Genomic DNA, 27,019 nt, shown 5'->3' on the forward strand with positions numbered 1-27,019 from the left:
GTGTGATGACAGAGTAACATCAGTATGTTACATCTGGGGATGTGGATGCATTTCTGTGCACCCCCTACTTGTCCAAGGTTACTTATCCAGTCAGAGCTTGGGGAAATCTATTGTATTGGAAATAATAGAGGGTATCTAAAAGATGGAACTGGACTGAAAAGTAAAAACAAGAATCAATCATTTATTTGTTACATATAAAGGGACTGTTAATGATTCTTTGGAAGTCCGGGAAAATTCCTGCTATGTGTTTTTTGAGTGCTAATATAATCCTTTTCAATGTATATCTTAAATTAACAACTCCAAGGTTAGTCTAGAGTTCTTAAAGGCCTGGCTAAATTTTAAAAGTATTAAAAGTAAAGAAGAAAATTATCCTGTAATATTCAGTGTATTTACATAAATACACATATAGACAATAAAGTGTATGTCTGTGTGTAACTGTAGATATATAAACACACTGAAAGTTATATGTATATAAAAAATTAGCTGCCTTTTTTTTCTATTCAAACAAGTCTTACTCTGTTTTGTAAAACAGAGGGAGCAGACACTGTTATCTTTCATATCGCTGAATTGGCTTAGCTAATAAGGTTGGATCTGACTACCTGCCTTTTATTTCTTCCTTTAAAAAGACCAGAAATATTCCATCCATTTTGTGAAAAGGACATCAGTGTTGCCTCTGCTTTTTTCTCCCCATGAGGTATTTGGATGGGTATAGTGATAACTGACCAGCTTTTTAGGACATGAAAACATGTCATCTCTTTTTACTGCTACTTCAAAGTGAAGAAGTTAGTGTAGGCACTTGAAATTAAGAATTCATTTAAGAAAGGAAATTTTTGATCTTTCCAGTATTTCAGGACTAAGAAAATCTCTTCTGTGTTGCTTAAATTTGGATTGTGTTTCCATTGCTCATATTTGCAATCAGAATCAGGAAGTAATGGACTTTTCTCCTAGTTCTTAAATATAAATATCCTTGTCTGCTAGCCCCTCTCCTCCTTAAGATCAATTGCTAAATTCAGAGGCCTGGCAGAATTTCCTGGTAATGAAAGATAGTGGTGGTGGGGACCTGCTATGGTCTGTGACTGCTGCTACTGAATCTTCTGCCTTATTCACCAATGGACTCATGTTTTCCTTGGTCAGCTTTTCTTTGTGTCTTGATATTCCTTGGAAGTCTCTACTCTATCTGGCCTTTGGCTTCCTTGATCACAGCTGCCATCCCTAGATGCCCAGACAATGTTTCTCTATTCCTCCTTTCTAGCCTGTCTGTCCTTTCCTGTCCTGCATACTGGCTCTTCACATTCAAGCTGTGCTGTGGCTTCCTTGCTTAGCTGAATTTGCCTCCTGATACATCTGCTCAGCCAGCACAGTCGATGTTGACAACTGAAACAGAGCTCCTTCCCCAGGGAATGCAGTGCTGGAATGGTAGACCACTGCTGGAGTAGGTCTGTCCTTTCACACCTCCTGGCAGTGCTGGTGAGGAGATGTATGACCTGCCCAATTAGAGAATGGAGCTGAGTTGTTTGTGGTGATCCCTCATGGGCTGGTGCCTCCAGATTATCCATGCTGGAACAAGTACAGGTTGATAGCATTGTTCAGCGCCTGCATTCCCTGCTTTCTTTGTTCACACTTGAGGTGACAGGGTCTGAAAACTTGTCTCACAGTTAATTTTGCAGCATTTGCACCTTAACTGAACCAAGGAGTGTAATATTACAGTGTTCCTAAATAGGGAATATTAATGAATTTATCATATATACAATGTACACCATTGAAAATCTGAACTAGCTTTCAAATTCCAGACTATTGCTGAGACTTTCTGTAGCTGGCAAGTATCCTTGCCTGTTTGGAGAAGCAGTAACAATTAATCAAATTGTGGTCATGTCATTTTTAAGAGCAAAAAAATAATTTGAAGGTGTTTTTACTATTTAGAAATTAATGGGTTTTGAGAGTCTGCATTTTATCTTTATGGCAAAAACCACTGGACTTTTCTGAGGAAATTACATTTTGAAAGTGACTAACGAGGATAGCTGTAAAGACAAGGAAATTTAAAGAGGATCATATCTCCTAAATTTGAGACTTAGGTGTTATTTTCATCACTGCTGTTTTAGCCCGTTGCTACAAAAGTTTTATGGTGTGATTGCACATCTGTTTTGTGCTCTAGCGAATGTGATGCAGACCTTGTATGACCAAATTTATCCACAGAATTTTTCAAATCCCTTAGTAGCATGTGTGGTGTGTTTTGCAGGTTTTTGTCTTTTTTCTACCTCAAAGGACCTACACAAATCTTCAAGCCAAATAACTTCAGTGACCCATTGTACAGCATATCCTTACAAACAGTAGTGTTGGCATAACTTAATGAAATATTAAACTGCAGCATAGGACAGAAATAAAAGATGGCATGATGCGGCATGGAGATGGAGAACATACTAATCTTAGATGAAGGGCCTCTTTGTCAGAAATGGTAGTTTGAGGGAAACGACTATAGCACAATGCTGTAGATCTCTTGTATCTTTATATATTATCACTCCCATCATATCAGTTGACATTAGGAATTTCTCATTACTTCCCCTTTTAAAATCAGAATCCAGATTGTTAGCTTTGGAGTGTTAATTAACAATATATTTTGAGAATTCTGTTGAAATGGGAAGTGATTCCACATATGTTTAGATGGGAATGTGATGATTCATTTTCTCAGGATAGATTTTTTCTAAACCAGACCTATATTTTGGCATTGACATTTGTGAACTTGTTCCTAAGACATGGTTATTTTGTGACACAGTCCTTTAATTTGTGTTAGTTTCATATAGCTCATTATGTTGAATAATAATTATTGATATACTGTAAAATCAGTCTTCTTTCTACTGTGTTAATTCCTATGTCACTTTTCCAGAATGCTTGTAGGAGAGGAAAATTTCCTTGCATGGTTATCCATTTAGTACTTTCATTAAATAAGCTTCTAATTTTTTTCTTTTGAGTTGTATTTTTCTTGACCCTTTTATGAAAATGATCTGATGACTTTTTTGCATGGATAGCAAATGTAAATGCAGATTTCTCTGTCAGATAGTGTGTAGTTTGGGCTGGCTGCATATAAAATAAAAATGACATTTCATCGCAGAAATACTTGTTTTGCTCGGTTAGTCAGTGGCTGAGATAGTGGAGCGTAACCATGTCTAAGATGATTCACAGAATAGTTTAACATCTGATTAAGCTCTGAGAAAAGAAAATCTGATTCAGAGAGTTAATTTTTTATGTTCTGAAGCAACATATTTTGTGATGCCGTTTTACTGTGGGTTTTTATGTGGTATGAAACAAAATAGTGCTTAAGGCTACAAGGGGTGAGTGTCGCCATCTGGAAGGTTTCAGAGCAGCTGAAGTCAGCCTTGACAGCAGTACTTGGTGACCAAGTAACAACACTGTGTTGGCAGATTCTGTGTAGCTAGTGAATTAATATATATAAGTACTACCAAGATGAACAATTTAATGTTAAGTTAATGAACTGAAGGTTTACTTGTTGTTATCAAATCCATCACTTGTTAGTACACAGCATGATTAAGATCATTCTTGCTGAAACCCCACAGTGCCATTTTGCCAGCAAGGAACATGTCAGAATGGTCACATGAGCAAAGACAGGGATCCCTTTACCTATATAAGTAGTGTATTTCTAGGAGTTTATGTCAATTTCTAGTGATCTCACATGGACAGAGCCATGTGTTTTGCAGGGCTTTCTTCTTTTGCTATGAATATAGCCATATAATATTGTAATTTATTTGAGTGGGGTTTTTTCCTTAGATTAGGTTATAGTTTTGGTGCCTCTGTAGCAAAAACTTGCTGCTGCATCTCAAAAGCAGTCCTAAAATCATCAAAAGTATCTGTAAGCAAACCTCAGCACAGGAAAATAAATGTCTTGATGTTCTGTATTTTGTAACTTGTTCCTTGTTGAAATAGATTATTTTGTACAACTGTGTGTGCAAAATGTTACTTACATATTTTAAAATTGTCACAATTTGGTATTTTAAATATTAATGAAAATTCATTTGTGAGAACACCTCAGATGCATTCATCCGTAAATCCAACTGATTTACTGTCTTAGTTCAGTCTGAGGAGTTTGACACAAAGTTTTGTTGAGTGCTGATCTGTGAGATTCTTCCTTGTTATTCTGGTTAGTTATTTCTTACCAGAACTTTCATTAGAAACAAGTGGGGAGCGAAATGTGTTTAGATATGGTCAAAAAGGTTAATTTGCCTAAGGAGTGGTTGGTTTGGTTATCACGTTTCTAAGGGGAAGTAATCAGAACTGTAGGCATCAAAAGCTGTAGGCAGACAGGGCCAGATCATGTCATGATATCCTGAAGACACTTTGTGGACAGTGTAATACCACCTCTGAGTAGGGCCATGAACAGAGTGTCTGGGGGACAAGGGTTCTTATGCTGTGTGCTGTTTATAAGAATTTGTACTGCACTTAATCCATAGGATGTGAAGGTATTTCAGTCTGTTAATGAACTGTAATAATGAAATTTGGTTTTATGACGTTTTTCGGTAATCCTATGCCAAAATCATAAATTGTCAAGGTATGATCTGTTGTACTGTACAAGTAGTATGGGTTTAAGTGGCAGTGATGAATTGATGGAGTCAGAAGCATTAATTTTATCACATAAGAGGTCCCTGTGGAAGAAGGAGTAGCTCATTGCAGCATAGCCTCCCATGAGACTACATCCAATCATAGATGTAGGTTATGTAATTAGTGCAGTAAAATCATGTGTCTAACATGACCTAATTCAAAATGCAGTAAAGAATATGCTGAAGGTAGAACTGTCAGCAGTAATTTATAACTGTAAAATAAATGTGGCAATGCTTTTCCCAAGCCTGACTAACTCCTGTTCTGGTTTTGCGTGAACAGTGCTGCTTACTAAGGTGTTATTTTTCAACCTATCCTGAACTTAGTTTTAGCATTTGATGGCAAATATTCATTGATTACATATTTTTTAATGAATACATGATGATGTAATTTCTTGCTGAGAAAGTTGGAGTAAAGTGTAGCAATAAATAAGCAGTAAATAGAATTTTAGTCGTTTTTGGAACCAAGTGCCTTTGCACCTGTTAGCCATGCTATTTTTGCAATTTATGATTGTAAACCACCAACATGTCCACGCAATGCCCAATGAAATTTCAGAATCTTGTGGTTAGAATACGGCTTTTGTTGTATATGAAATCCCTTGTGAGTTCTGTCATTAGAAGATGCTGCGGACTACCAAGGCCATACATTAGCAGCCTTTTTCTTGTTCCATTTGAACTAAGGCATCACTGAGTAGGATCTCTCTGCACAAGAGCAAACCCATGGTGTCTTAAAGTCATTCTTTGAGTCTGAAAATCAGGTCTGATTTTGTACCTTTCTACATTATGCTTTGTTCCATCACTGCTCTGGTTATCTGAGCAATGAGTATTTTTCCAACAATTAGGTAAATGGCATAAAAACCTTATGATTAGGCCTACAGATCCATACTAAATTACTGATTTACTGCCATATAGTTTTGAAACCTATTGCTCTTTTTTCCCCATTAAGAGAAAGGATGTTTCTGCTTAACCAAAAATACTTATGCTTGGATAATCTTCATCAAAATTATATACCTGGAATCTGCTCTCATCTCTGTAAAATCACTTTTTTTCTTGTTCACATAAAAAGACATCCTATTGCCTCTTGATTCTGTGACAAAAATTACACCATTATCTTCAGGCATTGGGCCAAAACACATCATGAATCACTGCTGAGCTGCATGAGGTAAAGGAGAGGTGAGCACACAGCATATCCCTCCTGGCTGTTACTGGTGTTTCTCCCTCCACTTAGCAGTGTTGTGTAAGGCATTAAACACAGTTGCTGTTCTGACATTAAACTGTTGCTGTGAACAGTTTGGTTATATTACTAGATGTGATTGCAGCTTGCTTTAGTTCATGTTTGGGTATTGACTTGAGCTGTATTGCTTTTCAATGACAGCATGCCAGACTTCGTAATGCTGTAGCTGACTAAAAACAAATGAAACTATTTGTGCGTGAGAGAAGACATGCTGCCAGAGACAGAAATGGTTGGTAGAGCTAGAAGAAAAGGATGGTTGGTTCAGTCATGCTTCAGAAGTAAAACCTGTCTTTTGAGTTTAGATAGGCTCTATTTAGCCTAGTAGAGAGGTGCATGATTTTTGTACTCCAATCCCATCAGCTGCTAATAAGGGGATGGCAGCAAATACTGCTGTTGACATTTGAAAATTCTCGAAGAGTATTGTCTCTGTTGCAAATAGGAGGTGGAGGGGAGATAAGAGAGTACAGGCAAAAATGCTTAGGGAGGACTGTATGTGGATTGGAGATAATTTTAAAAATGTGTTGTTCATAAGTATATGATGGAACCATTAATTATTTGCTATAATGGAAAAGGTGCTGCCTGGAATTATCTTACTTGACTACAAAATAACATCAGGTTACATTTCAGCTGTGCATCTTTCTTTCTCACTTGTTACAAGAGCATTCAGCTAATTTGAGCACTAGACTTGTATGAGTAGTGAAAGGTTTTTGTTTAACTGTAATTTCACACACTTCCTGATAAGAGAAGCTTGTGCCTGGAGAGCCTGTTTTCACTCAGGTTTGCAAAATGCTGCTGTGTAATTCTTTTGTGGTTTCAGTATAATCATTCCTTCTTTGGTAGGTTCTAGAAAGTTTTAAGATCATGGATTACAGTCTGCTTCTGGGGATTCACATATTGAACAGTAACACAAAGGAAAGAGAAGGAGAGTGTTCCCAGAGCACCTCAGATGCAAAACGCCATGGAGGGCAGAAAGTTCTCTATTCCACAGCCATGGAATCTATACAGGGTCCCGGGAAGTCTGGAGACTCCTTCACCACAGAGAAAACAAACACGTAAGTGCTGTAACCTGCTCTTAAGATTGCTTTTAAAAGTATTAACAGACAAAACTTTCATGAGTACACTGCATTCCAGGAATTGAAAGATTTAGCCTTCTTTTTTTTTTCCCTTGCATCATTGAGATTTGCCACAGAGCATGAAATTGGAATGTTGGTCAGTAGATTGATAGTCTTTAAATACATGATAGTTCAGAGTGACTTATGTGTGCACACATGCATTCTTTTATAAAAGAAATGCTATCAGACAACTATTACAAGAGTCCCAGCTACAATCTAATTTTAACTGAAAGCAGCCTGGTGAGACCAAAGCAAAAACTATAAATTAATATTGAAATGGATATTCCTACGGGCGTTCTTTTCATCTTGAGGTAGTATACTTGATGTACATAGAATGGTATCATCAACCACTAAAGTGCAGTCATATATTCCCTTTTCTGAGATTAAGAACCAATATTTTTCTCCTATTTTTCTGTCTAGCAAAAACTTTAATAGAAATTTGAATATATAAACAATCATTATTCTGTTGTTTCTTTCATAATATATTAAGTGCTATGAGAGTATTATTGCCACCATTCAGCATTGCATATAATCAGTCCTTTATTTAAATTAGAATTTAATCTAAAATTAAGGATTTACTTTTCTTCCTGGTTCTCAAGGGAGCTATGTAGCTAAATACAACTAATATACAGAAATCTGTCCTTAAACCTACAGCAAACAAGTGAGAGAATTATGATATTCAGCATTCACAGAGCGCTTCCAGACACTGAGAACTCTAGACTATAATTAGACAGAGCTTTATTTCATTTGGTTTTTACAACTCATTCACATTCACACAGAAGATGGCCAGTGCTGTTGTATGATGGCAGAGGTGTTGCACTGGCTGGGCTCCCACACCACTTGAGCTAATATAGTCCTACTCAGATCCTGTCAAGAGTAGTCCTTCCCTGGCTCCTTGCACTATCTCTCTTATATTGGCATAATGGCTAGTGGAGCAAAAAACAATGCTGTGGTTCTAAAATGGACCATTTTTCTAGGTGTTGGAGTAGGAAGAGAGGGTTTTAGAATGACTGTTCATGGCTGAGTATGGACCTGGGACCAACTGGAGGCCTACACAGTCAGAATTCTCAGCTTGATACTTTTGCTTTATCTGTCACTTATCTGTCTGTAAAGAAATTTTGGAAAAGCACAGCAATACATAATTTTTAGTGAAAAATATATGAAACAACCTTTTAGACTTTGATTAAGTTGCAGACTCTTTGTGATTTGTTACCTATGATCAATAAAGTGAGAAAATTCTCCCTTATCTAAAGTTACTTATTTTCCTTAGCAATAAACTGATGGATATTTTCTTCCACTTTTCAGATCATCTGAATATTTCCAATTCTGTCTAAAACATGTCTTGAAGTATTTATTCTTTTAATTATGGATATTTATCACTGAATCCCAGATACATTAAATTGTCTATTCAAAATCCATTGCAAGCTAGGTGACTCACATTTGACTGACTTTGCACTGTGGCATCTGCCTTGAATATTGTCTACTCCTTTGGGTTTGTACAAGAGGGTACAGTTCAGCTGGTAACTGGTGATCAGAGATGTCTTAAAAAATATTCTATGTTGTTTCTCTTAGAATGGGAGGTATTCCAGCAAAAAGCCATAAAGGTGAAAAGCTGCTTTTATTTATGGGTATTATTGATATTCTCCAGTCTTACAGGTAAGTTGAACTTCAACTTTCAATGAATTTTCACTGAGCAAAATATTCTGAAATTACTTTAAAAGTGGAAGCTTTATAAAGCAGTTCTGATTTAGTTTTTTACATACCTAGGTTAATAAAGAAGCTGGAACATACTTGGAAAGCTCTTGTTTATGATGGGGTATGTAGATTTTACCAATTTTTTAAACTGCTGATATTTTAGCTGGTGAACCTTTGACTCATGTTGACCAGGAAGAAATTTGTTCTGGTACATTTGTAGTCTAACCTCACCACATGGTTTGAGCTGCTGCTGAAATTTTCCCAATACATGCTCTGGTTTTATTTATTGAGCTTTCAAATAACAACTAATAATATTAGTTTGTCCTTATAACTTACACAAGTCTAGCCACCCAGCAGAACATTGATGAATCTATAACTGAAAAATATACATAATTTGAAAAGAAAATTCAAATGCTTGGAAGATTTTGCAGAATACAGTTGTATAATTAATAACTCATAAATGGTAATGATTCACTAATTTTGACCATGCCCAAAATGCATAATATAGTTCACCTGAGGCGTCCAGCTTCTTCTTGACACCTTACTTGTGGAAAATGCGACTGATATATTTTTTAATCTTGTAGGATACTGTTTCAGTTCACAGACCAAGTTTTTATGCAGAAAGATTTTTAAAGTTTATGAATGCAAGAGTTTTCAAAAAAGTTCAAGGTAAGACAGTAGTGACTTATACTTTTTTAGATATTTTTTATAATCATAATCTTATAATGCTCCTGTCTTTGAAATGAAACAAGCCTTTCTTCAACATCATGTAACACTTTTGTAGCTCCAGTCAAGAAAATAAATTTCTGACAATTGGGATTTTACTCCATTAGTAAAATTACAGAGAATTATGTACTATATATTTTTGTCACATCAGGGCTGTCTAAAGTTGGCTTCAGATGACCACCTAGACACTCTATCACTCCCTCTCTTCAACTAGATGAGAGGAAAGGTATAACAAAAGGTGGGTGGGTTCAAATAAGGACAGGGAGAGATCACTCACCAATTACTATCCCCAGCAAAACTAACTCAAAACAGGAAAATTAATTTAGTGTCTTACTAATTAAAAAAAAAAAAAAAAAACAAAAACAAAAACAAAAAACACCCCAAAAACCACCAAAAAAACCCCCAACTTTAGAGAAACCTTCATACAGGCTTTTTCCATCAGAAGTTCAGATCAGGTTTTATTTTCACTACTTTTTCTACCACTGGTAGAAAGTCATACTGGCCTTTGTTGCTCTGCATGTTGTCTAAAGATGATACACTTTTCTAAAGATAATTGAGCCTGTGAACTCTGAGCCTGCCCATGAAAACCAGTGTTAAAGGCCTGGCAGATCAGAACAACAAACGTGATTATGTGTAAAGGCATATGAAAAAGAGGGAAAACTGATACTGCAACAAGGAGGTTGAAATGTATATGATAAGTATTTTGTGAAATTCTAAATAAGAAAAAGAATAGGATAGATAGATGAAAGGAATGAAAGGAAAAGGCTAAGACAAACAATACAAAAACAATTAAGATATTTTAAGTAGAATGAAGGAATCTTTAAAAGAAAAAAAGAAAATTTGAATTAACCCCAAGTAGTGATTCCCTGTATGCATGATATATTATGGCAGCTTTTCAGGAAAATAAAACTTTTTGGGAGTCTTACAAATATTAATGAATTGATGGATAATTTCTCTATAAATTGACCCTGCTATTGAAAGGAAATTCAATTGGAAGTGTTGTAAGTGCAGAGAAGGATGGTGAAGGAGGGACAAAAGAGACCTGGAAAAGCTTGAGAAGTCGACCCATGGGAACCTGATCAGGTTCAACAAGTCAAGTGCAAAGTGCTACATCTGTGTTGGGGCAGCCCCAGATACTAGCACAGGCTGTGGGATGAACAGATCAGAGCATCCTGCCAAGAAGGACTTGGGGGTGCTGGTGGGTGAGAGGCTGGACATGACCCAGCCATGGGCACTCACAGCCCAGAAAACCAAACATGTCCTGGGTTGCATCCAAAGCAGCGTGGGCAGCAGGGCCAGGGAGGGGATTCTGCTCTGAGACCCCACCTGCAGGGCTGCATCCAACTCTGGGGTCCCAGCACAGGAAGGACACGGACCTGCTGGAGAGAATCCAGGGAGGGTCAACAACATGACTAGAGGGATGGAGCCCCTCTCCTATGAAGTCAAACTAGGCAAGTTGGGGATGTTTAGCCCAAAGAAGAGAAGTCTATGGGGAAATTTTGTAGCAGCCTTCCAATACCTAAAGGAGAATTACAAGAAGGCTGGAGATGGACTTTTTAGAAGGGTATATAATGACAGGACAAGAGGCAATGGCTTTAAGCTGAAGAAGGGTAGATTTAGGTTAGATGTTAGGAAGAAGCTATTTACAAGTGAGGTTGATTAGGCACAGGAAAGTTTGCCCAGAGAAATGGTAGATGCCCCATCCTGTGAGTGTTCAAGGCCAGTTTGGTGGGGATGTGAGCAATCTGCTGCAGTGATAGGTGTCACTGGGCTCAGCAGGGTTTGGAACTAAACGATTTTTTATATTGCTTCCAACACATGCCATTCTGTGTCAACTGCTGAGATGTGTTCAATGTGTGTGCAGTAAGAAGGTTTATTTATAAAGCAGCGTTCTTGACAAATAAGTATTAACTGATGAGCTAGAATTATCTAGTTTGTAGAGGAACTTGTACTTTAAAATGGATCTGATTTAGCAGTTTCATAATCCTGCTCATGGAAGTGTATTTGCTTTGGAGTTTGAGTGTTAAAATGTGGAATGGTCACTCGGCTCAAATACTACAGAAGAAGTATTAAACATATGCATTGTCTTAAACTGATAGAAGGTGTTTTGCAAATACTTTTTGACCGGTGTTATGCTGGTCTCTTAACATTTTCATTAGTTATCTGAAGTGAGAAGCAATTCTGTGTGGACAGAGAGAGAACAAAATATAAACAAACACTAGGACAAAATAAGATTTAAGTAAACCAAAAATTACTACAAATACTAGAATAAACTAACAATTTGAAGTGTTCAAAGTTAAATCCTTTGTACAAGATTGATTAATAAGAAAATAGAAGCAATTGATGTAATGTGACAAAATGTGAAGCAAAATTCAGCTTAAAGGAGAAAGCAGCCTCCTGAGACCCAGTTCTCTTTAAATCTTAGAATAATTTTGCCAAAGAACTGGTGGGAGTTCTGCTGTCTGAGACAATACTCAAAGGAACTTCTCTGCATTGATAAAGAATAAAGAGTGTCTGCTCCTTACTACTTGACACTCCCTCCTGCTTGACAAAATAAATATCATATATCTTACATCAACATCTGCGTCTTTTTTCCTCAATTCTTTCTAATTCTGACTGCTTGATTTGTTCCAGGACAAGACACAACCTGTTCGTATTTGAAGCCTACAATGTACAATTAAAGTATATCATGCCTAATTTTCTCTCTGATCTTAATTAATCTGTCTCATTTTCTCAGGCAATTGACCTGTCTAAGTATCCTACTCTTATTGATTTCCTCTGTATACAGGGCTGTTAATGCACTTTTATACAGATTAATGGTTCAAATGCATTATTCTTTCATAAAAAATTAGGAGTCTTCCTGCCTTCAGGAATATTATTTCTAAGCTTTGAGTCAGACATTTCAGTTTCAACATTTTAGCCCTGTTCTGAATCTGTTTTTTTCCCCTAGTGCACAGAACAACCATGCATAATTAACAACAAAAACTTAAGTGGCTTAATAATTTAGCCTTGGGCAGAGGCTAGCTCAGCAACTCTCTTCTATGTTCTTTTTTAAAAATACCCTGGAACTATGTATCTAATTGTTTCCTTCAGTGTTCAGCCAAGTGACTTGATGAGTTTAATTTGAACTTTGTAGTAAAGCAATGAAAGAAGTGTTATAGTGCATCTGAAGTAACTTTTCAGCCAATGCATGGAGATCAGCAGCCAGCAGCTGAAAAACACTAAATTAAATAGCTGGCAACCTTTCGGAGAAGAACTACAGATGGGGGTCACAGTTCAGTAGTAGTGCCAATGATCAGTTGTAGAGTTTGATTCAAAATGCTTTTTAAATAGGCAGGGCCTGCTAAGACTTATAAAAGAGGTGCTGATACCTGAGTGTGTAGGCCATCAAGACTTTGGAAGTGTTTATTGTATCCGAAAAGAAATGTTTGACAGATGAGTCTGAAGTGGAAATTCTTCAGTAGCATTACATAGAAGTAGTTAACAGCTCAAAAAAGAGATCGTAACCTCTCCGAATACTCCAAATGTCTTTTCCATTTTTGTATTTTCTGGATTTTTTTTCTGTATCGTTCTGTCTCTGATTACATGGGCTGGTACTCCATAGAAGCTTTTTAAATCATCGGTGCCAGTGACTTGCCTTATTGTCCTATAATAAGCAGTAAGAAACTGAGAAAGACAAAAATGCATCTCTTGCAGATGAAATAACAATACCTAGTTTAAATGTAATGTTTGTTAAGTAGGTTTCTGGATATGTTCTTCACCTGTATTCAAAACCTTTATTTTCTATATGGCTTACTTTTTCATTTGCTGTTAAAGATGTGTAGGGAGATAAGATGACATCATTCAACATCTATGTTCATTTGGTAATGCAGCTCTGAAGCCTTCACCTTCAAAGAAACGGTGTAATTCCATCACAGCCCTAAAGGCAGCATCACAAGAAATAGTGTGTGCAGTTAGCCAGGAGTGGAAGGATGAAAAGCATGGCATTCTTGCTGAAGGACCAAGTTATGCCAGCCTTGATGAAGAAGGTACGGACTTTCAAATGAACAACCTGAATTATGTTATTAAAAATTTTGTATAAGCTCTAGAAGTCCTGTAACTAGAACATTACTAGTATGGCTAAACTCTCAAATAAGAGTCAGGTTATTCTTAGGGAGAGAGTAGTTAGTAATATTTGTCAAGATGGACCTTCAGAAGCAAGACAAAGTCAGAACCAAAGTTAGTAGTATGATGTTAAACTTTCAGATTTCAGGACATCCTGAAAAAAGGTATTCAGGCCAGGTAGAAAATTTTGGCCAGAGACAATGTTATCCTTTTCACTGACCTCTAAAGAAGCATATCACATTAAGTGTTTTGAAGCTCAGTTCATGTTCCCAGATGTTTTTTTAAGAGATACAACTTTGCCCCTTTCAGAACTTGCCTGAAGCCATGATGAAAGCAGAGCCAATTACCTAATCCAATCTGATAAATGAGCCCTGGGTAGCATGAGAATAGTCCTCAGACTGAGAAGAATTCATAACTCATACCTCTGTTTAATATTTGACTTTGGAGTTACTCTGTATTCTGCTGAATGTACTTGTTAGCAGCTGAAATTCACTCTGTAATATGAAAGAGTGTGTGTTTGGGCATATGAATAATACCATCTCATCAATTCAAACATTAGAAAACTTCAAGAAGCTTATGAGGGCACTATGGGACTTGATATACTTACATGAAGATTCTTGGGCTAAATTTAAAATTAAGTTTGTTAACATTGTTCTTTATTTCTGCATATGCAGCACTAGGTTCACACCACCAGCCGGATCTAGTGCCAAGCACTCCGTCTCTGTTTGAAGCAGCTTCCTTGGCAACCACACTTTCTTCTTCTTCCTTGAATGCAGATGATCACTGTCAACGTGATCAACCTACACTCTATTCTAGCAGGTAAAGGCTAGAATCCTATATGTTAGAGAATTTTCCTCTGTTCTGCTAGAAGTTTAACATTGTGCTTGACAAACGGGGGCTCTGCAAATTAAGAAACAGAAGGGGCAAGTGTCTCTGTAACTCAGTCTTTAACCTTTCCAGTGAAGGAGGGGTGCCAAAAGCTTGTAGGATTTATAATGTATTTGTTTGTAATTATACATATTGTAATTGGGAATCATGAAACAGAAAGCATAAATGTGGTGAAAAATGTTATATGAATTTTTCTTCATGTTCCAAAACTAAATTGAATATCTAAACTTTGCTTGGGCCTTAAACCATACCATAAGGTCAGGGTAGGAAGTAGTCCTTATAACTTGGCTGTAGACAGAAACAGCTGCAGAAAGTGGTGATGTGCTAGGAAAATGAAAAATTGTTCTTTATTCTGAATGTACAGTGAATGTACACTGAATGGTCTGCTTTAAATTCTTCCAATACAACCATTTTCTGAAGTAAATTTCTGTGAAACTTCATCCACGGGTGTGCTTAGAGCCTGTTTGATTTTAATCCGGAAGTATAAAAACAGGAATGTCTTAAGAAAAGTTGTGCAGATGCTATTGAGCCAGGTTAAATGTGATTTGACTTGTATTTGAATATATTTCAGCTGTGTCAGTTCAGTACCATGCTTAAGCGAGTACATCTTGCTGGGAGATTGTAGATGCCTGTATGCTCCCTTGTGAACCTGAAGTGTGCTGTGTTGGGTCACCTTGCCTGCTTGCAGATCTCTTTACTGTGTATTGAGCCATTTCTTTGCCTGTTTTCATCAAGAAGGGTAGCAATTCAAGCGTCTTGAATATTGTTTGGAAAAATTTGGACTGAACTCCTCAATGTATAAATTTGACAAACACACTAATGTGCCAAGATGTAGTTCTTTCCTGTAAACTGCATGTTGCCCAAAAAATCAAGTTATTTTAAAAGCAATCTTGAGACAGTAGGTTTTTACATCCTGTTAAATATTTGACAACTGTATTAACATAAAAAGTAAAATGACTTGCAGCATTACTCGATGATAGTTATATTTACAGCTTCCACTTCCATTACGTTGAAAAAAATTTCACTGATGTGGCATCTTCTATATGCCTGATAATTTGCTATAAAAATTGGAATGAAGCATGTTTTGGGGTGTAATGAAGATGAAGTTTTTATTGCAGAATAAAAATTTTTCTGCACAAGCTTTAGGAAATAAAACTACTGATGAATAAGCATTAGTAGAAATAGATCTCATTCACTTCAACTTATGTTACCTATAGGACTTCAATAGTCATGATCTTTCACAAAGTTTTTTCTTTGATAGAAATAAAGTTATAGAGTACTTTAAGCATCAAATAAAATACAGAACTGCTTTGTATCAGCATCAGTCAGGAAAAGCAAATGGTGAAGTTGTCTGAATAAAGAGTTCAGATTTAAGGTGTTTCAAATATTCCTTACTCTCTAAAAAATTAACTGTAAAGAAAACCTATAAGTAATTCTACTATATTGTACTGTAAACATACTCCAAAATAGCAGGTCTACACTATGATTGCACATCTAGACTCATTTACTTCCCAGTAGTGATGCAGTCAATTAAATAACCTCTAATGCAAGGCAGCTATGTGATTAGCATGGGTATCTTAAAAAATCAGGTTGTTAGTGTCTGCAGTCCAGGTATGGACTTCATCATCATGAGAGGGCACATTCTCTGACAAATTAAACCTGGTACCAGCATTCACAGATGTGTGGTTCTCTCCACATCTTCTGCCAAAACATCTACACTGTAGCCAAGAGATCTGCCATAGGGGCTTACCAACTAACATCTTTGCTGGTCTAGGTATGCCCTCTTCAGCTAGGGCCTGGAGGCAGTTCTTAATTCTCATTATTAGTTGTGTGTGTCACAATTTCAGTATGTACAATTCATGAGGATTAGCTTCCCTGTCATAGCTAGGAGTTAAGAAAGCTGCAAAGCATGCTCAGTAATGAACTAATTTCCTTAAGATTCTGGGCACCTGCTGTTTTGTGCCCACTTCTTTTGGCATCAGTTCAGGGAGGTCATTCCTTCTTCTTGGCACTAAAAAATATATACATCTAAAGTTTTGCTTATGTTTTTATGTTTCACTCAAGGAACTTCAGTCCTCTCATAAAAAAAGCTAGCAGGGAAATAAACCCACAAAAAACCCCCGTGCTACAATGATGCAGTCAATTGTAGATTCAGATCTGAGTTTTTTCTTGCCAGAGTTCTTTTTTTGAATATTAGAAAATTATGTGATGCAGGACTCATCATTTTACCATTTGTCTCTGATAAAACAGAAAGCTTGGAGCAGTCTTTGAAACAAAGCCTGAATTAAAGATTTGTTTACAAATGTGAGCCTGCCTTCAGTCTTTAAATATGTAGTTGACTATGACATTCTGGTTTGTTATTTATTAGAATTACGGTTTGGCATCGTCTTCATCAGGCTTTTTTATTGTTATTCAAAGTAACATAGCACAAAGTAGAGAGTACATTAACTTGCTTGTAACCTGTCAGAAATTTCTGGTTTAAGGTAATAAAGAATGAGAGTCCTGTGTGCTTAGTAATAATGTGATATTTGTACATCTCCTTGACTCCTACTAATGAGCAGTATGTGCCCATACTACTTAGAAAACAGATGGTATTATTTTCCTTATTAAAAAGAGAGTAATAATACTTTTCGATACCTTGAAGCACACACCGTATTTCCTATTTGGGTTTTTTCTTCAGAATTGCCCTCTGTTATCCAATGTAATACTTCCCCAAGGAGAGGCAAATGGCTTATAACATAAGAAAGGTGATCAGCACCCTCTCTCCTTGGGAGTGCTCAACATCTGTGGGTAGAAAGGGAGAAACTGCTGCTGCTGAGGTTAAGCAGACGGAGGTGACTTGCTGAGGTGGAGCCAGCTCTTGATGCTGTGTCTTGTGAGGAGGGCTTTTGTAAAGCTGTCTTGGTGCAGGTTAAAACTAGCATAACTAATTGGTATATTGTGCAGAGAAGTGTTTAGGGACTTATGATTAAAGTGAAAAAGAGAGCAGTCATAAACATACAACTTATTAGGAGTGTTTTTTCCAGGCTGCAAGCTGATTATTTTCACCAAGTTATTCTTCAGTTGCTGAAAAAGTAGAGGAAACCCAAGGTGCTATCCAGACAGTGTGAACAGGAATTAGTAAAAATGAAAGATTCATGGAGAGGGGGAAATGGCTGTATTTTTCAGCACAAAAAGGACTGGATCTAAAAACAGAAGGAAAAAGAAAAAAAAAGACAATCATGACATATGCTGTTCAGTAAATGTAGGCCTTCTTGTATGTCAGAAGACAGCTGGTATCTTTTCCATGAAGCGGTTTCTCAGTCAAGTGGTTTTATCCTAAGTAATCTCAAGTATTCCTTTAGTAAAAGAACAGAATTGACAATTTATTGCTTCTATTAAAATTTTCAAATATTTTCTATTCCTCAAGTAGGTTTATATTTGGTGCAGAGATATTTTAGTACCTAAAGGGTCTGTTTTCCACTAGAAAATGTAATTATTAGTCCAAAACTACTTTGAAAGGGTTTATCTGTTTTATCTTAGGAAATGTAATACTTACATATTATATTAGGGGTTATTTTTATAGCAGAAGTGATAACAGATATTTTCCTCTTCCAGGAAAAGTTTTCCTATTTAGTACTGATGAATTAAATTAAAGATGACAAATCTGAATGCCCTAAGCACTGTGACTCTTGTCTCACTTGACATGGCTTTTAGAATTGCAAAGAGCTGAAGAAGGTCAATGGTGCTTCTGGAAATGTTTGAAACTTGCTTTAAAATATTTCAAAATGTTTCAAACTGTAGATGTTTTACAATTCTTGTTTAAATAGCCCAAGAATATGGAAAGTATTCTTTCAATATATTTTTCAGCAGGTCTCATGGGACTCTCCAGTCCCAAACCCAAACAAAATCCCATGATGCTTAAAGGGGTGCTTTACCTCCCTCATAAGAGCAATGCCAAGATGCTGTGATCTATATAAGGAGGACTGCTGAATTCTTCTGATACATCTGAGCCTAAGGGAAAAAAATCTACATGAAATCTATTTCTTCTTTCTCTTTATGCATTCTATACCTCATTTCTGGAAGATGTATATGTAGTCTGGACTTCTGCCTTCTCCTTCTTTCTTTCTTATCTATGTATTTTTCAATTTTTTGTCTTACCTTTGTATTGCTGTTTCTTGGTGGAGACCACTTGGAATTTTGGAAGGCTTTGAGGGATTGTGGGTTTGTTCTCTTACATAGTCAAGCTTCCTGAAGCATCCAGACCTTAAAATGCTGTTCTGCTATTTTTTTCCAGTGACAGGGATTATAGTTTTTTTTCTGTTGTAAGGAATATTAAGCACCTCTTTTGCCAGTTGGTGTTCTACATAAACAAACTTTTGTGTGTTAAATTTAAATGTTCTCTCTGTCCACACACTACTGTTAGCTTCTGAAGCTTAGACAACTTTGTTTGAATCTGATTCAAAGTGGACTAAATTCACACATGCTTCATGATTGGGTGGAAGAAAAAGGCTTGAATGCTCAAAGGCTATGAACAGATGCACTGAGTCACTGGGGGTATCCCCATGGGAAAGAAAATTTGACTATGATTGAAACGTGTAATTGTTGCTTAAAGTAAAACAAAGCTTTCCCAGTTCTCTAATGATGGAATTATTTTTGCTTCTTTTTTTCTTTCTTAATTAAGAACCAAGATGAAATAGAATGTTTTAGCCAGAGGAGGGCAACAGCATAGTTGAGCATGCTCCTTATGGCTGGTCATTACTGAATGCAAGAAAATACCTGTAAAAGTGTTTGGGTTCTTTTGGGTTTTTTTGGGGTTTTTTTTGCTTGGTTTTTCTTATTCAACCTAAGAATTAAGGATGAGAACTCAGTGCACGGTAGAAACTGTATTAAAACTCCATTCCTTTAAACTGCTCTTTCTGAAACACTGTGTGTGAGGGGATTTCACTTCTTTCCTGTGCCACCCCCAATATGGTTTTGCCTTACCATTCTCATTGAAATCAGGCTGCATTAAAACTGGCAATAAATGCAGCTATGATAATGCTATTGAAGAAATTTGAACTTCAGTTACCAACTGCTGACAGCATGTGTATTGCTGTTAAGAGATTATTTACAAGATTTTTGGTTTTACTCTTTTACACTACTCAGTAGAATTCAAGTTACACATATGAGAATAATGCTAAGTCAATGGGACCTAGGTCATCCAAGTACAAGAGAAATAGTCTTGCTTTTGAAAAAATGTCAAGTGCATTACATGATAAAAGGAATGTAATGTGGTGAATGTAAAGACCTGTTCCAGTATGACAGTGATTCATTATTTTGTTGAGCATTTGAATCTCAACTTTACATGCTAGTTTCTGCATGTTGAATTGTGCATGCTAGTTTTGCCCTTTCTGAAGTTCTGTCCTATCTGAAATATACTTAAAATAGTACAAAGAGAGGGGAAAATTAGTCATAGCTGGACTGATGGCTGTAACCATGTCTCCATACCAAGTTATAATTCAGAATTTTTGCTTTTCACCTTGTCTGTAAACAGGTAAGAATTTCTAAAATATGTCCCTGCAGAACTGACAGTTGAGTTTTCAAGGCAGCCTGGAGCCTAATTTCTGGCAGCTAGTAAGATATGCGATAAGGGACATCTGAGTCCATTAAAACACCTTTGAGAGTTTCGGCTTTGTTGACCAAGTGTGTTACAAAATGAGATTTGTGTGGAGATGCATTTGCAGTTTCATATTATTTCTGTAAGGCAGAGAACAAAAAATCAATCAATGAATAAAGTAATAGAATGCACCTGCTCTGTAAACATCACTCCCTTGCATAGGTGTACTAATTACAATATACTCTTGTTCTCCCACTTTTCTTTCTGAACTTATGGCTGCTAGTAAACTGTGTCTGCATGGAAAAATCCAATGTTACTAATGTTACAATATGCCTAATTCCTTACTCTTTTTTCCCCCATTTTGAATTACAAAATACTGCCAAAATTTACACCATGCGTAATGTGGAAATAATGCATTTTGAGATTAATGTAATTATGTGACATTTACTGTGACATAGTTTAATTCATTAAATAAATATTGAAACTCAGTAATAGCATTACTTTCTGATAAAATTTTAGTAAATGCGAAAATAAATTGTGCAGTTAGTCAAATATGAGCTTCCTGTTATCTAACCATTGCCAACATATTTGTTTATTTGTATTCCTTTTTTCCAAGTATTTTGAAGATTTTAATGTTTAATAGAGAGACTTATTTTAAAATTTTCAGTTATGACTGAGCTTTGTAACTTGGGGTTTTGGTTGACTGTACTCTCCCTTCTCTTTGCAGTAAAGGGTTACCTTCAAGTTCAACATTCACTTTGGGAGACAGTGCCATCTATTTGACTTCAGAACAGAGCACATTGGAAATGGAAAATGATAATGCTTCAGTTTTGGATGTCTACTTAGTAAGTTGTCAAACTGTTTCTAATGGGCTTTTTTTTTCCCTGTAATTGCTTTGACTCGGGCTCAGTAAATTATTAAAATACCTGCTCAACTTCAATCCAGAGGTTTATTGAGGTTTTTTTTGTATGAAACATGCATAAGTTTGCATAGGTATGATTTGCCAAAGCAAGTCCCTAAAGAATTTATATGCATATTAATTATTGCATTAATAATGAAGTATGCCAAAACACCTTTCAGTTTTTCTCTAATGGTAGGAGGTCTTTTCTGTTGTTTCCTATTGGAGAGAAAAAAAACAAAACCCAAACCAACAAAAACAACAACAAAGTCTTTCCTCTTCATGTAGAATACTTCACAATATAGAAATAAAAATTTCTCTGGTTGGAAAGTTCTGTGTTTATGCCACTGATTTTGAAGCCAGTAGAGCTCAGGGTGAAATACATTAATGGCCCCCTCTTCTGATTTGAAGGGTTGTCCAATTGTGACAGCTGATTAAAAATGTATCTTTTCTTTACTTTTTCAGTTCCTAGTAAGCAATTTATCTGACTGCTGAAAGATAATGCCAAGTATATATTTTGTTGTCTTCATATCACCTGTGTTTCAGATGTTCTCTAGCTCACATTCCACAGACATAAAGGCAGTAGGCACCCAATTCAAATCCCAACTGAATGAAGTTTTTTGCATCTAATTTTTTTAGGCTATTCTGAAATTGTCAGTATAAATGTAGGGGGCAGGTATGTTAAGCTTGGCCTTTTTTCCCAAAGGCTTATTTTCATAAATCATAAACGATTCTGACATTATTCTAGTAATATTTCCCCTTGACTGTCATGGCAAGAATTGTACCAGAGATGAAGAATCAAAAGAGGAAAATTTGTTAACATTTCTAATAAATGTTTTACAGATACATGGTTGTTTCCTTTCTAGATAAAATTTATTGCATTTTTTATTTTTCTTATCCCTAGAGTTACCCGATCTTTGTCTTAAGAAATCCATACTATCTTAGAATCATAAAACAGCTCAGCTGGATGGAGCTTCAAGAGATCATCCAGTCCAACTTCTTGCAGAAAAGGGAGCCTAGATAAGATTATCTAACACCCTTTTGCACGGCAGCTTAAAAACCTCCAGCAACTGGAACTCTGCCACATCCCTGAAGAAGTTGTTTCATTAATTATTGCCCAGAAAAAAAAAATTTCTTGTGTTCAGATGAAACATGTTTGTGTTTGATCTTACATCAAGATGAAATATGTTTGTCACATTCTCTTTTTCTGTAGGCTGTGCCACTGATGTTTTTTTCTTTCTTCTTTAGTCAGTAATGCTGGAGTTCGTATAGTACTCAGTTAATATCTACTAATTTAATAGCCCAGCACACTTAGGGGAATTGTTGTCTGTCCTGCCTCCACAGACACAAAACAGTATCAAGTACCAGTGGCCCATTAGATGTAGAATGCTTGGTTCCTCCCCCTGGGCAGAGCATCTCACAGTGGGATGATGTAATTTTATCAGTCATGCAGTGAGGCTTGATGGCCCATTAGCAGAAGATATCCACCTCCCCGCCCCCACCCCCTGGCCCCGAGGGAGTTATCAGGGATGAGTCATGGAAGAGATAAAAAACACTGCCCCACCTGGTTTTAACAGATGGTGATAGAATACATACTTTTGTTTACATCTTGCCTTGCAACCTAAGGCAGCAGTTAAGCAGAAGCCCAGGGAAGACAATGGCCCATTATTAGACCAGGCAGGGGAAAAAGTTTAGATAATGCTGGCAAAACAGAGCTTCTTCGTACCTTCTTTCCTCCTTGTTCAGCGGAGTGGCCAGAACCAGACCGTAGCTCCCAGGATCAAGCAGCTACAACTACAGACATATTGACCTATCAGTAGTGGCCTGCAAAGTGCTCAACCCACATAAATGCAAGGCCCAGGAGGGGATATACAGCAGAGTATCAGCAGAAGTGGCTGATAGTGTTGCAGGGCCACTGTCCTATCATTTTTGAAAATTCATAGAGATCAAGGGGCATACCTGATGACTGGAAGAGGGCAGATCTCATACCTGTCTGTAAGAATGGCCCAAAAAAAGACCTAGTATCCTTACTGCAGTCCCTGGGAAACTGGCAGAACAAGCCTCCTAAGAACTATTACCAACTAAATGAAGGAAGTGACTGGGAAAATCCAGCACAGATTTATCAAAACCAAATCATGCCAGGCTAATCTGATCACCTTTCTGACACAAATTATCACATTCAGTCAATAATGAAAAAACAGTGGATGTTGCTTGCCTGCACTTTAGTAAAGCATTTGACATATGTCCCACAGCTAGACAAATGTCAAATATAGATTGGATGGGGGTGATCCATGAGATGAGCAGGAATCATCTCATAGGTGATCAGCTTGTTTTACTGAGGTTGGCAGCCTGTCCCAAGTGGGGCCCCTAAGGATCAGTACCAGGCTCCAAGTTGTAACATCTCCATGAATGATCTGGATGGTGGGAGCAAAAGCACCCTCACCACGTTTGCTGTGTCACTAAACTGGGCGCTGAGGGGGACTCATCAGCAGGGAGAGTCACCTTACAGAGATATGAACAGGCTGGAAGATTGGGCCACGAGAACTGTGTAAAGTTCAACTAAGGAAGTGCAGAGTCCTGCACCTGGGAGCACAAAACCAAAGAGCCTGGCCAGGCCAGGTCCCATGAGCTGTGGGACAGCCTTGCCAAGAGGAGCCCGGGGGTCCCAGCGGACAACACACAGACACCAGGTCAGCAGTGACTGCTGCAGCTACTGAGGCAAAGTGGATCCTGAGATGCATCCACGGGGGCACTGCTAACAGAGAGGGATGTGACCATCCCACTTCACCAGCGCTTGTCAGACTGCACATGGAGTAGTGTGCCCAGTTCTGGCCCCCCCACAGTTCCAAAACAGATGTGGATGGACTGAAGATGAGTCAAAGGAGTGCCATAAAGGTGGTCAAGGATAGGGAGTACTTGACATTTGAAGAAAGAGTGTAAAAGTTAGCTCGTGTCAGTCCACAGAATTTTCAGGAGGGACCTCAACAAAGTTTTCCAAAACTTAAAGGCATGACTGCAGGTAGTATGGAGACCCTCCTTTTCTCTAGAGGCAGTGGATACAAGTTGTAGTGAGGGAGGTCTCCTCTCTATGTAAGAAATAACTGTTTTTACAATGAGAATGATTCAAGGAGAATGATTTACAATGAGCATGATTTTATAATGATGAATGATTCACTGGAACAACTTCCCCAGGATATGTGGTAAAGTCCCCATCACAGGAGGTTTTCAAGATGCAGCAGACAGTGATGCTTGATAATCTCATCCAGGCTGCCTTTCCACAAAAGGTTAGGAGGAATTAGATAGCCTCTTATGGTCCCTTTAGCCTGGGCCGATCTGTGGTTCTTTTGGCCCCCTTTAAGCAGTGAAACAATTTATTCTTGATAGCTTTTGAATTTAGTTTATAAAGCAACAGTCTTCTTTAACAATAATACTGCTTTGCACTGTGAAGTATTTCTTTATAGGTTTGAAGTCTGTAGGGTAGAGGATGGAATGCTCTGAAAATCTAGTGACAGGCACAGGTAACACCTTTTGTAAAGCTGTCTGTATGCATTTGAGGTGTGAAAATAATCTCTTTAGTTAGTTTTCAGCTTGTAGAACATTCATTACTATTATGTCTTGGAGATTGCAGTAAGTAGATGTGTATTCCACTGGTGAATTTCAACAGAAAAACAATTAAAATGCATACTGGTGCATACTGGAAACAACAATTAGCCTGTGGCTGGGAAAACTTGATAATACTAAAGTATAAGTGCTGATCAGAAGGCAATTTTGCTTTTATAGGAGGATGATTGCATGTTAGAAGGAAAAAATGCATATTTTTGAGAACGGTAGGAACAGGCTAGTAATTTTTAATGTACATCTCAAAAATAAAGCAAATCAATGAAAGGTTACAAGATGTACTTTTAAAAGAGGAAAATGCAAGGAGAAAAACGTAGTTTTAAATGGCATTCTCAGATTTTCCTTTAAGCCTGTGATTAATAATCTTTGTGTTTCTACTACGAGGCAAGCTGCTATAGTCTTACCCACTATATATTTTAATGAAAAATATCTTAACTTGCTTAATTTTGGGCACCATTAATCCTGTGATGTCTTTGCCTCCTGTTTTGAAATGCCAAAATGCTAAATCTTTTGGACAAATTTAGTCCATGAGTAAATTAAGAAGTATGAATTTTTGGTCACATGTATAGAAAAAAAATTTTGTTGTAAAATGACATTGTGTTAATCTACTATAAAGAGTAAATTTAAAATGGCATTGTCTGAGCAGTTTGCATGGAAATTCTGCTAGTCAAGAAAGGTGAGGGGGAATAGAAAAAAAAAAGTTGTAAAAAAAAAGAATTCCTCTTACATGCAATAGTATTGGATTTGAGGTGTTACATTAAGGGAACTCCATGCAAATTCACACTGTGCTGCTGATGTCAAAACTGAGAATGTACCTGGTAACAGCAGGTTACAAGAATTCTTGTTCCAGGACACAAGTGGAGAGACATCTTGGGTTCACAACTGAATGCTGATAAAAGACCAAGTTCAAACTAGCATTTTATTAATCTGCTACTCTAAGAAGCACTGTTACATACATTCTCAAGTCAAGTTTACTTTTAAGTTACATTGGTTTATTTTCTCATAAACCTTTTAACCCAGACAATAGTTTAAGAAATCTAGCTTTTATGATTAGAATATGACTAAGCAATGAGCAATAAGTAAAGATGATTTCTAATTCTAAATTATTTCCAATTATTCTAGTAACATAGTTACAATACTGATTAATTAATGCAAGTAATTTTAACTATCAATTAAATAAAAGTAATAAGTAATACAATTAATAATTAGAAATAATAAATAGAAGATAGGTGATGTAGAAAAAACTTCTAAATTTGAAATGTTTCTCTGCCTAACTTCAAACATTAAAGGCTTCTTGCTTTTATGAATATGTAATACAATGATAGTTGGAAACAAATTATTCTGTCTGAGATAAACAGGTTTCTTGTATATAAACCAGAAACAGAGAAGGTAACACACTTCCATTTAGCACTTTGAAATAGAAATCTACAAAACAGGGTTTCCTTCTTACTCCGTAAAAAAAATTTGACCTCTTTTTAAAATTCCCTTGAAGTCCTATATACTGGTTTCAGTTCAGGCATTGCCAGCAAATGCTGTTGTCAGTGTCTCAGTGTCCTATGGAATTTGATTAGTAAAAGGTAGAAGTCCAATCTTGCAAAAGTTCCTTAACAATGTAACCAATCCTGGAGACCTTAGTCCAGCATCGCCATGGAGTGCCTTAAAAGTGATAATTCCACTTAAAAAGTAAGGAATAAAAGTCACCTTACTCCTTCTCTTTTGCAGTGAAGTATCAAATTTTTGATTGAGTTTTCTCTAGCTAAAAAAGCAACACATGCTATTATAAACTATTTTACTGTGTTTTCTTTGCCTTCCCGTGACATTATTTATAAAGATAGCTGATATACTGTACTACAATATCAGTAAAATCAGTAAGTAAGTAGTAAGGCTTAAGTAGTAGTAAGTAAGTAGTAAGGCTTAGGTATTTAATTGATTTACTTCAAGTAGGCTTGATTTCCCTTATACTTCCAACAGAAAAAGGACATGCATGCAAATAGCAGTGAAAAACTTTTAAGTTTCTTCTATAATGATGCTGTATATGTTAAGTCATCTGGTGGAAAATACAGGATTTAAATAAAGAAATATGTGTCCAGTATATAGGATCTTTAATAAATATATGTCCTGCGTATAGGATCTCATTAATGAATTATTTTTTGCTTACAGAATACTTCTGTATATTTAACTACAATGCAAAATTCTTGGGTAGTGCAAATGTTTTCACATGAAAATACAACATTGCCTCCTGCTGTTAAAGGAAAAGTTCATAAAATTTATATTTAAATGTCACTCCTACTGAAGATATGGGTTGGTAAGGGCTTCAGTAAAATAAAATCATGGAATAACTGTAGTGATGAGCAAGCCCAGTATATTTAGAGCCTTGTTAGTGTAGCTATGATTTGTGTCAGAAGAATTGCATAGATTATATTATTACATTTAAAATTACTTATAGTGTGGTTTATTTCCAAATGCCAATTTTATTATAGGTTTTTGAAATCTTAAAATAATATTGAAGATTAATTATGTATTTCAAAGCTGCTGTAGATGCATAGGTAAGCAGATGAACAA

The 27,019-nt window shown here is 36.6% G+C and overlaps 1 protein-coding gene across 2 annotated transcripts in view; it reads left to right on the top strand.

Annotated features, from left to right (window-relative positions):
• The window catches only part of PIP5K1B (phosphatidylinositol-4-phosphate 5-kinase type 1 beta), a 96,691-nt gene that overhangs the window by 66,065 nt on the left and 3,607 nt on the right, over nucleotides 1-27,019 (top strand). For both annotated transcript variants that reach the window (XM_066569523.1, XM_066569524.1), the window contains 7 exons: nucleotides 6,679-6,890; nucleotides 8,523-8,606; nucleotides 8,718-8,766; nucleotides 9,230-9,314; nucleotides 13,244-13,399; nucleotides 14,150-14,294; nucleotides 20,669-20,786. In XM_066569523.1, coding sequence (XP_066425620.1) covers nucleotides 6,679-6,890; nucleotides 8,523-8,606; nucleotides 8,718-8,766; nucleotides 9,230-9,314; nucleotides 13,244-13,399; nucleotides 14,150-14,294; nucleotides 20,669-20,786 — 849 coding nt within the window. The remainder of the gene's footprint in view (nucleotides 1-6,678; nucleotides 6,891-8,522; nucleotides 8,607-8,717; nucleotides 8,767-9,229; nucleotides 9,315-13,243; nucleotides 13,400-14,149; nucleotides 14,295-20,668; nucleotides 20,787-27,019) is intronic.

Source organism: Molothrus aeneus, chromosome Z (genome assembly GCF_037042795.1).
Source record: "Molothrus aeneus isolate 106 chromosome Z, BPBGC_Maene_1.0, whole genome shotgun sequence".
In the NCBI taxonomy this organism is placed as follows: domain Eukaryota; kingdom Metazoa; phylum Chordata; class Aves; order Passeriformes; family Icteridae; genus Molothrus; species Molothrus aeneus.